Below are 15,335 nucleotides of genomic sequence, written 5' to 3' on the forward strand. Positions count from 1 at the left end.
CCCTTTATTTTAGGAATGGGAGGACATAGCAAGAAAGTAGAAACACAATTATAATCTGAGCACCCGGGTCTAAAAAGTGATAAAAACCACAGGTGCTCTTTAACTCCTTTCATGCTGCCAGCAGCCACTAGGACTTGAGGGGGCATCAAAACCTTTCCTTTGGGAACATGAATAACCCAGCCCTGCTGACAGAACTTCACTTCTCTACAATATCCTGGATCTAAAAACAAGCAGATCTCCAAGTCTGTGGTTGATGAGCAAGACATAGAGGCCCTTACAATGATTTATCATATTAGAACCAGATGGAGGCTTGTCTTAACAGGATCAATAAATACAGCCCGGGGGGGGAAAGAAGATGATATTTCGGAATTATATTTCCCCATGCAATAAAGGATTAAAAAGAAAGAGACAAGTGTTCCGAAATACTGAGAAGAAATGGGTGTGGAGTTTTGCATCAATTCTCTGACAAAGGTCAGGCTGTCATTTAATGTCAAATACTTGGCAATGCATGAAGCGAAAATAATAAAACTTACGTATAGCTCTGCAGCAGGGGTGTAACTGTAGGGGGTGCAGAGGTTGCGGTCACACCTGGGCCCTGGAGCGGGGGAGGGGGATCAATCCCTCTATCCCATATGAGCAGACCACTACGGTCACTGACATGTGATAGTTAGTGGGGCCTCGGGGTTCTCTGCACTATGCTTTCCTTTATCAGCTATCACAATAATTCTATATTCCCTATAATGAATGGCTGTTTCCTGGAGCAGTGCTTTGTAGGGAAGACTAACAATGATAATAAACACTGTTCCTAGTACGGCTGTATGTCCACTCTTGAAAACCATAATTTTTCTTAACCTTTTTTTTTTTATTTTCTTTACTCTAAATAGGTAAAAAATTCCATGCTGGCTCACATATCATACTTTTAAAGCAGTCTCCTCTGTATAGACTAATTTTTAAAAAAAGGGACATTTTTTTTGTGATTGGTTGTGGCGGTCACCTGACTGCCGCAGTAAATGTAACACCAGGCAGAATGGGGGATCAACACGGGAACAGAGGTGAAGGTAAGTAAAATAGTTGGTTTTAAAACAGTTTGATTTTTTTTTTTAAATGGATAACCCTGATTGGAAAAGGTGGACAACAACCTAGACACTAGCACAAAATTCTAGGTCTCCATAGCAACCTGGCACCTGGGATTTGTGGAGCCCTGCAGTAGGTTGCTGTAGGAATTTTACATGCAGCACAGTAAATGATGAAAAAAGGGCTATAGTCAATTTTTTTTCAAAAAGGTGCACGCTGTGTGATAGACACAGTATGGGCCATCTTGCTAGATATTTAAGATGTTTTTCCTCACAATACCGCTTTGTGAATTTACGTTAATCCAATAGTCTTGGCCATTTTATAACTTCTTTTACAGTTCCCGTATACGGTTTCAAGTTAAAAACCGTACAGAACCATATAGAAAACTGTATACATTGACTTAACATTGTAAACCGTATGTCAAACGCATCATTCGGTTTAGTCCGTTTTGCATCTCACACGTTTTGTACAGTTTTTTACCCGTACCCAAAACTGTAGTCTACCACGTTTTTTGGTCCGGGTGAAAAACTGTATTAAACCGTATAAGTTTTTTTTTTAACATGGGAGTCAATCGGAACCGTACAGAACTGTATGTGCGTACGGTTCCATCAGGTTTTCACCATACAGTTTTTTACTTTGATTGAAATTCCAAGAAAAAAAACTGTGCAAACAAGTGAAACTTTATTCAAAATGGAGCGAAAAGTTAAAAACGTATACGTTTTTTTCTTAAAGAAAACAGATGCAACCGGACATCATTTTCCAAACCGTATATGGGTTAAAAATTTGTACACACTTTTTGATACAGTTTAGTCAGGTTTTGGAGGAATCTGTTTTTCATCAAAAACCTGATACAGGAACTGTATTGCAAAATGTGGTGTGCACGCACCCTTAGACACACCCCATTTACTAGCCAGTTTTTAAAACAGTCTAATTAGGGGCACACATGAATCTAGCATGTTATGGACACCCATTTTTGGTTCAATTTGAGATACAATTCTAGTGCATTTTGCTTAGCAAGTCTCGCATACGTGTGTCATTTTTTTCCCCCAAATTACATAGATTGTCTGGGGAGCAGCAAAGGTATGACTTTCTTGCTCCCTGGATCTTTACTTCCACCCTGAGCTCGGAAGAGAGGGGGGTAAGGTACCATATCGCCAAATGCAGGTGAAACTACACCTTCATGCGATGGTCCATAGCCGCAAATGTTGCCGACATTGTCATATGGTACCTGCTCCCTGTCGTCTGAGAGGCTATACTTCTTAGACAAGCATAGGGCGGACATGGAGTAATACTTTCTCTGCTCCCTAGGCCTCCCATTTAAGTGGCATAAGGAACAGAATAGAATTGTATATATCTAGAGTTGCACTAAATTACTTTACATGAGTTTGATAATAATTTGATCCAATCTTGCTTGTTTAGTGTTTTTGCAGTGTTTCTTTTGCACATTGCCAATTAACTCTGATAATTATTCTTTTTTACTACTTAGCTTCCATGTAACCTTCCTTTCTAACCTCTGACCTAATAAGCAAGGGAGTGCGTAGTAGTTGAACTTTTTTTTCACTGCAATAAATCTTGACAGTATATAAAAGAAGAGAACCAAAGCAATGCATGTTTCTAGCTTATCTGACCTCTTTACTTATCTAGTTCTGCCAAAATCCAATTTGGAAACCACTTAATGTACTTGGCTGCTTGGACTGATTTAATCACTTATGAACACTGGTAATTTTTTTTAGATTTGAAAACTGAAAGACATTGGTGTTTTAGGTGGATAAGGTTTACTTCATGTTCTCAAACAATGAGTCACGTACCTGCACTGCACGGTCAATGTTTCCTCGTGCTTGACTTAGGGCTTCTGCTGCAGCAGTCTCAGAATAGCCCATCCCCCTCAAGATATTAATCTTATCCAGCCTCTTTTTTCTCTTCTCTCGCTCTTCTTTTCTTATCTTTGCTTTCTCCTAAAAGATATTAAAATAGTGAAAAAAAATAAAATCAGTTAAACTTTTTAGAAAGGTCACTTTTTTTAAATTAAATTTTAATGGTATCTGTCACCATCAATAAAAAATTCAATATATTATAGATTAGCCTATTTGAATTACTTTTCTAATATAATTCTTAATAAAATGTAAATTAACCCCTAAAAGTTGCCTACCTGCAGTCCTGCTAGCAGATTGTCTCCTGCAACAGCCTGGCAGAGACAAAAGTCAGGAAATGCATGTGGAACCTCAGTTCAGCACAGTGTATAGAGCTGAAAATTTCAGCTCCCTTTCCCTTTGAGCTGAGCTAGACTGTAGAGCAGGGTGTCTCTAGCTGGTGCAAACATACAACTACCAGCATGCCTGTCCAGGCATGCTGGGAATTGTAATTTTGCAACAGCTGGAGGCACCCTTATTGGGAAACACTGTTGTAGAGTCATGATGCCTTCAGTGCATAGTGCTAAATATTGTGCTTAACATTGTGCTGGATATTTCTGCTTCCTTTTGCAGCTGCTGGGCAGATCTGAGCACACTGTGAAGTTCAGTTAGAGTTAATAGCTGAGGAGGGTTGTGGTCTCAGCCAATCTCAGCTGCAGGGCTTCAAATGATGTCACACCTGCTGGAATGGACTGAGACTGGGCAGAAGATACAGCATAATATCAAGGTAGAAAACCAAAAATTTATAAAAATAAGAGCAGGGGGTGGTTTATCATGATGGGGGGAGTGAACTGGGAGGATTAAAAAATGTATTAAGATCATGACAGGTACTCTTTAAATGTTCATACTTTTTGATGGTGCGACATTCACTAGAATGTAACATGTTATTACAACTGAATTCATTAAATAAATACCTTTATTTAACTGGAACATTCATCAGTAAGTTTTGTCTGAATGCAGACCATGATATATTACATGTATATTATATATGTATAATAATTTGCACATACTTTTCATCAAGTTCAAGGAACTCAACTGTATACCTTTCCTAGCATTTTTTTCAACAGAATTTTAGAAAATGAGTTGTTGCTTGTGTGTTAGCGCTGTTTTTCCCGTCATTAGTTTTCATACACAACCCACCACTTTCTCAGTGCCTGTACCTCTCGTTTACATGCGATATGATTTGCAGCATGTTCCACATTCCCATCGCAGGCTCTTAGTGCCAGGCGTGCCTCCTGAGCTGAACATCCCAGCTGTAAGAGAGTCTCCACCTTTGTAGGGTCTATGGATAGTTCATTGTACAATCTGTGTGCCTGAAAAAATATAATCAGATTAAAAAATTAAATTTAATTTTTTTCCCTTTACTAATGTAATGTTTGAGTTTTGAAATCCAAAATTAAGCCACTCAACAAAACTTGTTTACGAGTGTTCTGGGTCTTATTTTGTTTCTTGTTAAAGAAGAAAAAAATAGGACAATCAGATATACAACCCAGAACAAGATTGTCATTTTAGATATAGCAATGACAGTTTTAAGGCACTGTTCCAATTACCTTTTTAAACAAAGTTTCCGCATACTGCAACCCTGATCTCTAAGGCTAGGTTCACATGGAAAATCTCGGTGAGGACTTTGCCACAAATGTGGAGCACAGGCATAATATGCCGGCCCTAGGACCGCTCGGGAATTCGTCATCTCATAGACTGCAATCTATTCCATGCGGAGTCCACAGAAAAAAATTACATGTCTATTCTTTCTGCAGATACCAGAAAATGAATTTCTATGCCAGAAAAATCTTCCACAGAAATTGCCTAACAGTTTGTGTTTTATTAAGGGTGAATCACGCGTGGCAGACTTGTTGCAAACATTTCATATATATGGAACAGATTTTCAGTTGCAGAAATGTCTGCAACAAATCTGCTATCTAAGAATTACCCTTTAAGCAGGAAAATAAAATAAAAATTCTCCCCTATTACCCACAGACTCTTATTACTTAAAGTAGAAATAACAAAATGAATAGTTTGATGCTGAAGGAAATGAAATAAATAAATGCTCAATTATACTCCTTTATTCTAATCACAATACTTAAAGGGGTTCTCCGGTGCTTAGACATCTTATCCCCTATACAAAGGATAAGATGCCTGATCCCGCCGCTGGGGACCCCCGTGATCTTGTACGCGGCACCCCGTTTGTAATCAGTCCCCGGAGCATGTTCGCTCCGGGACTGATTACCAGCGACCACAGGGCGGGCGGCGTGTGACGTCACGCCTCCGCCCCCGTGTGATGTCACGCTCCGCCCCTCAATGCAAGCCTATGGGCGGGGGCGTGACAGCTATCACGCCCCCTCCCGTAGGCTTGCATTGAGGGGCGGAGCGTGACGTCAAACGGGGGCGGAGGCTTGACGTCACACGCCGTCGGCCCTGTGGTCGCCGGTAATCAGTCCCGGAGCGAACACGCTCCGGGGACTGATTACAAACGGGGTGCCGCGTGCAAGATCACGGGGGTCCCCAGCGGCGGGACTCCCGCGATCAGGCATCTTATCCCCTATCCTTTGGATAGGGAATAAGATGTCTAAGCACCGGAGTACCCCTTTAAATCCACTTTATAAGCTCAATGAATACAACTCCAAACTCCACCAGACAAAGAGAATCCAATGTGCACTGCCTCACCACAGAAGGAGGATACAGTACTGATCATGTAGGTTTATACGCATAAAAACTTGGAACATGTACAACGCGTTTCAAAGCCGGACCGGCTTTTCTATCGCATGACCATCCTTATAAATAAGTCACCACTGCGCCTGCAATTATTCCACTGGGCGGGGAGCTCCTCTCACCTAGTCCCCTTCTTCGACCGGCAGCGACGCCCCCTCTGCTTGATTGACCGGCCGAATCATCGCTCTGCTCTGTCTGTTCAGTGAGCAGAGCGATGACGCGGCCCGTCAATCAAGAGGAGGGGGCGTCGCTGATGGCCAAAGAAAGGGACTAGGTGAGAGGAGCTCCACGCCGAGGGGACTACTTACTCATCGTTTGACTCCGGTCGGCTCATTGAAATTAATAAGATACAGGAGCGCCCGGTTTTCGCTCCCCCCAGCCGGATCATAGTGTGAACCCAGCCTTACTGAGCATTTTGGAGATATACACACGTAGCCAGCATTGAAAATGTCAGAGGTGACATCACAGTTTCGCAACATCTTTACTGTTGATTTCAGCACACAGCTCTACACAGTTTTGTGCGCTGCACCCAAGGTTCAATGTATTTGTAGGGGTCGGTACGAGTATTGCGACACAATTTGTGTTTTCATACTTACTTGCCAGTTATACTTCTCATCGGTCCAGCAATGTCTCTGTTTACCTGTTACAGAGCGTCCTGGGCAAAAACAGACAGTGCGCCAGATTTTGGTGCACAATCTCCGTAGAGGGGGACGTTGTGTGCAAATATATGGCGCCCCTTCTACTTTTTTCCCAGGAAACCTTGTGAAATCAAGCGGAATTAGGTAAGTAAGTGCAGTGGGCTTAGATTTCCTGTGCTGGTCATCAAGCATCTGGAATCTAGCAACAGTAAGCTAGTGACGCATAAAGCATCCCTATCCTGCCGTCCCTACACTACTTTCATGCTAATAGCATAAAGTGCCATGGAAATTACAAAAGAGAGTACAGACATTTGTGTAGAAGAGACATCCCTGCTCCCTGCAAAGTGCATTATGCTATGTCAGTGTTTCCCAAACAGGGTGCCTCCAGCTGTTGCAAAACTACAACTCCCACCATGCCCGGACAGCCAACGGCTGTCCAGGCATGGTGGGAATTGTAGTTTTGTAACAGCTGGAGGCACCCTGGTTGGGAAACACTGTGCTATGTAGTACGCCAACTATCAAGTCAGCACTAACTACACATGTACTGTTCCCATCTAAAGCATTATGAGCACATTTTAAACATAACCTGTACATATGGTCAGTCTCTTACCTCGGACAGTTTCTCTGTCGCCTCTCTGGCCCTACCATTGTGGTAATTCACTATCCCCTGCAGCAGATAGAGTCTCAGGAACAGAACTTTCTCTCTCCCGTAACTCCCCTGCATCAAGTAAAAACAACAAACAATAAATACCAACAATTACAAAAAGGTGGCAGTATGAAATTTCCTATAAACTTGCAGCATAATTTTTCACTTTTAATTATAATTTTTTTTAATCCACGATCACAAAACATCCGAAAAAACATACAAGATGTTATTCGGCTCTGACAAGCTCACTTGCCACCATGTTTACATGGGCAGTCAGCTGCCTTATTTATTACAATAGAACATTTACTAATAAAACTCTGGCACAGCCGTGTAGAAACACCCATATTAGTGGGTGGGAATTAATGTCACATTTATACTGGAGCACATTACAAACTACCCCCCGAATGATATTTTATTTGCCAACATTTCCTTAAATTGCTTTTTCTAGTAAGCTCCAAACTAAACACATAGAAGACTTAATCCGCAAAAAAAACATTTTTTTCTGGGAAGAAAGGGATTAAATTCTAAATAATAGTAAGGACAGGAATACAGCAATATGGACAATGCTAATATAATACAATGCAATATAATACAATGCTAAGTTGCTATAGGGGTTCATAATGCTTTGTCCAGGGACAAAACCCAACACAAAGTATTCTAGGCTACTAAATATATAAGGCCTTTATACCATAGTCTCTAAACATTGTTACCAAATAATTATACATATATAGTACTAAAAGAGATTTGTTGTCTCTCCTGTCTTGTTTAAGTAAATGCTTTTACATGATATATCATAACTTTAGCATTATTTTATCTCACAAATGTGTGCCATTGTGAGGCTCCTCTTCTGACAACTGGGTGGCACCATTTCCCTTGTCAATAGGGTGTGACAGACGCCGCACTGTCTGGGCATAGTCACACACTATAGACACCCAATTACAACCACAATGATAACACCCAGATTATTTCATGCTTCCCAGAGAGCGCTGTAGACAGTTTTGCTGGCTTTATAATGACACCTGGTTTCTAGTAACTTAAGTCAGTTCACATTGCCATATACAAAAAAAAAGGATCCAGCAGCACTCCCAGAAAATTAAAGAAACAGGCTTTATTGGCCCATGTTCAAGTCAGACACAACGTTTCAACGGCATCACGCCGTCTTCCTTATGTTTGAGAAAGATGGCGTGATGCCGTTGAAACGTTGTGTCTGACTTGAACATGGGTCAATAAAGCCTGTTGCTTTAATTTTCTGGGAGTGCTGCTGGATCCTTTTGCTTTGGATTTAACTATAAAGCCTGTGACTGGGACTGTTACCTTGCTTGCTTGCACCCTGATACATTACCATCCTTGGTTGTATTGCCACTTTTTGTTCTACATATATACATATATTTGCTATAAATATTATATATATATATATATATATATATATATATATAGATCAATAGTAAGCAGCACATCAAGTAAAAAGTCCCAGGGGTGCACGCCAATTCGATCTCGGTGCTCCGATCCCGCTTTAGATAAAGTTGATAATAGGCAGCACACAAAAATTCGTGCAAAATAAAGTGTTCTTTATTCCATATACGAGACTCGTATATGGAATAAAGAACACTTTCTTTTGCACAAATTTTTGTGTGCTGCCTATTATCAATTTTATATATATATATATTTATACACATACACACACGCTGTAAAACCTTAATACTAAAACAAAAAAAATGGCATTATAAACCTACTTTAATGTTGAGTAGTCTTTCATGGTTTTCTCCATAGCACTTGTTGAAGCACCTCTGGGACATGTTGAGTTTGGAATCCGCATCATCCAGGCAGTCTAACTGTCCCAAGCGGAGGTAGCACCACACGATATCGAGTTGTAGGACAGCATAGTTATCTACTGAATTTAGTAGATCTGTTCCACACTCGCTGGGGGAGATAAAATAAAGGCGCTAACATTTCAGCCAGAGGACGCTTGAATGTAAGAAAAGTACTAAAGAAATTCTAAAATCATAGTACGTAAAAGTCTGTAGCTCTGAATGTGTCCTGGTTTCACTGCATGACTAGAAATCCCACAAAAAAAAAAAAAAATATCTCTAACAAACGTGTGTCCATAATGATGGTGCACTCACCTCCTAACTCTTTTCTTAGACCTCTACATTGTGCCCTTCCTATTATTCCTTAAAGAAATGTATGGTTAAGTTGATGATTGGGTGCAACCAGCAGGGGGTGTGTTCCTACATATTGTCCAATCAGTACTGACTGTACAAGACAATATGGGACACACCACATTGACAATGGAAAAAACAACACTCAGTTTTCAATTTATTCAGAAATTGCTAGAGGAGGAATTACAGAGGATTGACACAATTTAGTGTAAAAAAAAAAAAAAAAGTATGCATAATGACATATGTGTCAGTAGAACTGACAGGTCTTCTTTAAACATGAACTATAACAGTTAATAAACTCATCAGTTCTCTGACAGCTATAGGCTGCCATTACAGTTTCCCATGTGGTTGTTGCATATGACTATGTATGGCAAAAGCAGGGGAAAACACTCAGTCCATCAGAAATAAAATAGAGGCCTAGAGATAATACAGCACTCAAAGGAAGTTAACGAGTGTTTCCTACACATTTCGTTGAGCCCTTACAAGAGGTCAGCCACATGCAGCTGAAATGTAGCAGCCAATAGCTGAATGAGTAGTACAACAGATGGATACATCTGAACTCACGGACTGTATGATAAAGGCACAGGCTCTCATTTGTATATTACCTACTCTGAAGTTGTGCAGCATTTCTGAGAAATCATAATTAAAAAATGTGTTGGGCACAAGGTGAAAAAGTAATTTAAGTGGTCCCACCTCAACAGGCCTAAGTAATAGATCTTACCTAAAGGGTTACTCTGGTGGAAAACTATTTTTTTAAATCAACTGGTGCCAGTAAGTTAAACAGATTGGTAAATTACTTCTATTTTAAAATCTTAATCCTTCCAGTATCTGTATACTACAGAGTTGTGTAGTTAAAGGGGTATTCCAGGCAAAACCTTTTCTATATAAATCAACTGGCTCCAGAAAGTTAAACAGATTTGTAAATTACTTCTATTAAAAAATCTTAATTCTTCCAATAGTTATTAGCTTCTGAAGTTTTCTGTCTAACTGCTCAATGATGATGTCACGTCCCGGGAGCTGTGAAGCTAATAACTATTGGAAGGATTAAGATTTTTTAATAGAAGTAATTTACAAATCTGTTTAATTTTCCGGAGCCAGTTGATATATAAAAAATAGTTTTGGCCTGGAATACCCCTTTAATTTTGCCTGACCACAGTGCTCTCTGCTGACACCTCTGTCCATGTCAGGAACTGTCCAGAGCAGAGGAAAATCCCCATAGCAAACCTCTCCTGCTCTGGACACTGTGGTCAGACAGAAAAAAAATTCAAAAAGAAAAGAACTTCCTCTGTAGCATACAGCAGGGAATCTGCCACTTGAAAATCACCTGTATAAAAGTGCTGGTACAGTTATATAAGTGTAATAAGACATATAGTGTCAATGATGGCTTGAGGTGAGTGACCGCTGCTGCATATTGCTGAGGGCCGGCACAAGGGATTCACACCAGACAGAATGTTGGTATTGAAACTCTTTCCTCAGCAGGAAACTCAGAAATGTCCCCAGAGAGTTCTCAAAAAAGTTTCTGTTTTAATTACACGGAAATGAGAGTGTGAGGCAAAAAGGTACATTTTAATATATATATTAAAAATAATTCCGGATAAAGGAAAAAATCTCCAATAGCGGCAGAGCTGTGTAGTTTAACACTTAAACAGCCCTCTATAATCTAAAAAAGCAAAAAAAGGAGGGGGGGCATAGCAGGGGAGAGTTTTGCCTGTCACAATGTTTGCGGCTTCAAATAAATATTTTCTTTTTCAGCTCACTGTGAACGTCTCTTATCAGAATCACATCACAGAGTGTACCAGATCAGGGTCAAATGTAATTCTAAATAATAATAATAACTGAACTGTAACTAAAGTGAAAATTAGAAGCTTAGTACATTACATCTGAGCAGCTGAGTTTCTTAAATCAATAATCGAGACATTTTTTTTCCTATCGTGGTCATCTAAATAATTGTGGCTAGAATTAGTACACATATTCACTAATGGTTTACAACTAATATTGACACATTAATACACTGAAAATGAAGTCACATAATTATATTTGCAAATTGGGTATGTGTCGTAAAAGTACACACAATTTGTAGTCCATTTATTTTAAATTAAAAGGTATGTTCTCCAATATGTGGTAATGGGAAGCACTTTACCCTTTCCTTCATTTCAGTTGAGTCAATTTCCTATTGAGTTTAGATATGTTGTGTATTTTGATAGCATCAGAATGAAGTAGAGAGATGAGTCTCCATTTTGATCCTAGTAGCCATGTTTAAGCAGATGCATTAAAAACTTAACCCTAAATACTAAAATGATAAATGTTGTTTGATTATTTTTCTTCATAACAGCAGGATGTTTGCATTATTTCTTAAGGTCCTAGCTGCAATGCCCTTCATAGTCAGACGTTCGCTATAAACATATGGTATTGTTAGCTTTTACGAGATCAAATTATCCTCTTGTTTTCCATATATTCTGTTGAAGCAAAATTTAACCACTTGATGTCCATGGATTCTATGTCCATATTAGTCCGGGAGTCTTCATACCCAGGGGCACAATTCACATACATTTTTTTTTTCTTCTTTTTCCATTACTTAGTTAGATGCCCCACACATATTTGGTAATGTACTTAATTAATTGTGATCGTTTTTACAATATGGATGAAAATTATATCAATTAGTATGTATGGTGAAAAATCCTTCTAAACAGCTAAATTATTGTGCATATCACCCCTTGTCAGCAGGGTTTGTGAAGTTGGAAGAAACATCTACATGGACACATGCCTTGCACTGCAGGAGGGTTCCCATGTATATCTTTTGTAAATAAATCATGGTTTTATAAGTGACAAAATATAAAATGTCATGGTAATCAAAATTTGCAGTAATACATTTAATATATAAAAAACATAAATAGCAGTCACAGGTGAAGGATCAGTCTGGGTGCAAAGGGGGGTGGTTCATTAGGACCCACTCGTCTCAAACCAGTGAAGCATCCCATACCCGTTTTTTCTTTTTACCCCTGAACCGTTAGGCGGAGTAAATTGTAGGTGTACATTGTATAATGTTGTGTACGTTTAACAAATATCTTAGGGCGGAATTGACAAGGATGACCCTTATGTTTCTGATGACTGATCGATATATTAATACTAATATGCCATTGCTGATGCTGGAAAAAGATATTTGTTAAACTACCCTTAACCCGTAAACCAGCTTGCTATATGCTTGCAACTCAGAAACTTTGGAATGACGCCAGGACGTCAAGATGAGACTTTAGAAGACAAAATAGATACAGATTGTATAGAAGGACAAGGATCTGGAATTTTCCAGTATGAGAGCAAGAGGGCCGCATAAATGAACTATGGCCAAGAAAGAAATAAATGCAAAATATGCTAATATATACAGAGATAAAGCTCAACTAACCAATCAAAATGTAACATGATGATTTTGACGTCATAACTAAACCTCCCTTTTTTGTCAGATGTAACACAATGTACTTATGTGTAATTAAAACTGAAACTTTTTTGAGAACTCTCTGGGAACATTTCTGAGTTTCCTGCTGATGAAAGAGTATTAATACCAACATTCTGTCTGGTGTGAATCCCTTGTGCCAGTCCTCAGCCATATGCAGCAGCGGTCACTAACATTTTAATGCCTCACCTCGAGCCATCTTTGACAACAGTACTTTTTTTTTATAGATTTCCATCGGGCAAAATGGGTAAAAAAGCATTTTGTACTGCAGCAATGCATCAAGTGGATGTGGTCAAAGAACTGAAGCGCCCTGATATGAAATTCCTCTCTGAACTCCTTTCTTGCCCTCTCCTGGTTAGAGTGTAAGCTACCAGTACCGAGCCCTCTTGAAATCTTGTCCATGCACTGGAGGAGATTTATCAAAACCTGTGCAGAGGAAAAGTTGACCAGTTGCCCATAGCAACCTATTAGATCGCTTCTTTCATTTTTAAAGGGGGCTCTGAAAAATGAAAGAAGCGATCTGATTGGTTGCTATGGGCAACTGGTCAACTTTTCCTCTGTACAGGTTTTGATAAATTCCCCCCACGTTTTTTGGATTTAAGCACGGGTCAGTGTTGAAGCCTTGTCTGTCACTCAAACTACGAAGAGTGAAGATGTGTTCCAACCATGCCTCTGTCACTTTGCTGCGGCACAAATAAAGCACTTAATACAGGTTTGATGCTATGGCCATCTTTAAAAAAGGCACTAATACCTATATAACTGTCATAGCAGTGATAAAGGCGATTTTCAGGTGAAAGATTCTAAAACACAAATAGGGAGAGACCTCTTAACTAAGCTGGCTGGGTGAGAAGCCATCTGTGAATCAAATCCATGTACTTGGCCTTTCAGAGTACACAAGGGAATTGGTCTCTAGCATTGGTTCGACAGCATGAAACTCCTGACAGGTTCCCTTAAAAGGGAACCTGACATACAATTTTACCCTATATAACTGGTGGCAACACGTTATAGAGGGTAAAATAAGCTTTTTCACTATGTTGTCCTTCGTGGAGTCCTCGCTAGTGAAGATAAGGAGATTTTGTACCCACCGTAAAATCTCTTTCTCGTAGCCTTCATTGGGGGACACCGATACTGATGGGTATATGCTCTTGCCACTAGGAGGCGCTGACACTAGGAAAAAAGTTGTCTCCTCCCTGGCAAGATATACCCACCCACTGGAAGTGAGGTAATCAGTTTTGTCACAAAGCAGTAGGAGAAGCCAACAAAGAATTAGGTCCGAAGGACCCTAGAAAAGAATCCCGGATAAAAAAAAAAACAATAACCGGAGAAGAGAAATCGGACAAAAAAAAAAAATGAAGAAATGGGCAGGTGCGGTGCCCCCCAATGAGGGCTATGAGAAAGGGACCAAAAGAAGAGAAAGAGACCAAGACACCAAAACTAAGGGACCGTCCTATGCAGAGGCACGAAACCTACGTCAATAAAGAGAGACAAGAAAAGGTCGACTAAGAAGCCAGATGGGCCAGAACCATCCCGGAAGGAGGTAGGAAATCAACTCCAAGGAACACAGAACCAGACAGAGGGCTAGCTCGACTGGAAAACAAAAATGGAAAAAGGGCACAACAAGAGAACCCCATGCAGGGTAAACCGATTTAAGGGAACATGACAGAAAAACGCAAGGAAGAGTAGTGTACGCCTGAGCAGAAGGCGAGCACAGAAGGTGGAGACCAGAAAACCAATGGAAAAAAGAAAGAGACGGAAACCGTCTGTAGAGAGGTCTGGCGCATAAGATCAATGACCTGAACATCTGCAGACCCAAAACTCCTGTCCCGCCACGAGCACCTGGGAGGCAAAATTAGCTCAAATGGTAGAATCTGGATGACTGGAACGCCATCCATCTCAGGAGTGTATGAACCTCGAAGGAGGAGACGGAAGGTAAGAATGTCCAAAAAAGGAGCGGAACGCCCTGAAATGGGCGTCCAGAAAAACTGGAGCGACCCACATGGGAACTGGAGGTTCCCGAGTCACCTGGAAGATGTACACGGAAAAATAAACGTCCAAAAAGGAGAGGAAGACCCTGAAAAAGGAGCATCCCGGAACTCCGGAGCGGCTGACCTGAGAAAAGGAGGTTCCTGAGTCTCCTGGAAAACTTACACCTGAAGGGTAAGTAAACCCAACGTCCGCAAAATGCTAAAGGTGACAAACTTCCGTGTCGAGACAAGAAGAAGTGCAGTACAGAGAGACCGCCACACAAATGAGATTGCGTCTGGGCAGGATCGCTACACATGTCCAAGGTCTCAACCAGCACCAAGGCCCAAGAATCAGGAGGACCGACCTAGAAAAGAAGGCACACCATAGCATACCAGGTTAGTGTCCAAGACAAGGAGACTAACTGGTCTTGGACCCAAGTGATCCGAGAAGACCAGACTACTCCGAAGCAATGTCCTGTCAGGACATGAAGAGGGGAAAGCAAATGGGAACCCAGCAGGGACTCCCAGGTGCTGGGCACAAAAAGGTTACTTCAAAAGACTTTGCACAACTTGCCACAGTCAAGGGGAAGGACGCACACACCCTTCCAGGAAGATTGCATCAAGGGAGGAGGAGAGCAAAGGCAGGACCCAACAACAGACGGTGGCTATACCGGCTATCGCTGAACCAAACATGATTGCATATACTCCTCCTACAGAGGAGAGTGCCTTGACTTCATGAGCAGCCGTAGATAACCAAGAAACCAGAGGAGAGCCAGACTGCAATTGG

General features: G+C 40.6%; 1 protein-coding gene across 1 annotated transcript in view; it reads right to left on the minus strand.

The window, feature by feature from the left end:
• The window catches only part of NUB1 (negative regulator of ubiquitin like proteins 1), an 81,299-nt gene that overhangs the window by 19,847 nt on the left and 46,117 nt on the right, over positions 1-15,335 (minus strand). Inside the window, exons 9-12 of the mRNA XM_056519629.1 lie at positions 8,711-8,897; positions 6,942-7,049; positions 4,145-4,297; positions 2,883-3,029 (exon numbers count right to left, since the gene is read on the minus strand). Of these exons, the coding sequence (XP_056375604.1) occupies positions 2,883-3,029; positions 4,145-4,297; positions 6,942-7,049; positions 8,711-8,897 (595 nt within the window). The remainder of the gene's footprint in view (positions 1-2,882; positions 3,030-4,144; positions 4,298-6,941; positions 7,050-8,710; positions 8,898-15,335) is intronic.

The sequence above is a fragment of the Hyla sarda genome, chromosome 5 (genome assembly GCF_029499605.1).
Source record: "Hyla sarda isolate aHylSar1 chromosome 5, aHylSar1.hap1, whole genome shotgun sequence".
In the NCBI taxonomy this organism is placed as follows: domain Eukaryota; kingdom Metazoa; phylum Chordata; class Amphibia; order Anura; family Hylidae; genus Hyla; species Hyla sarda.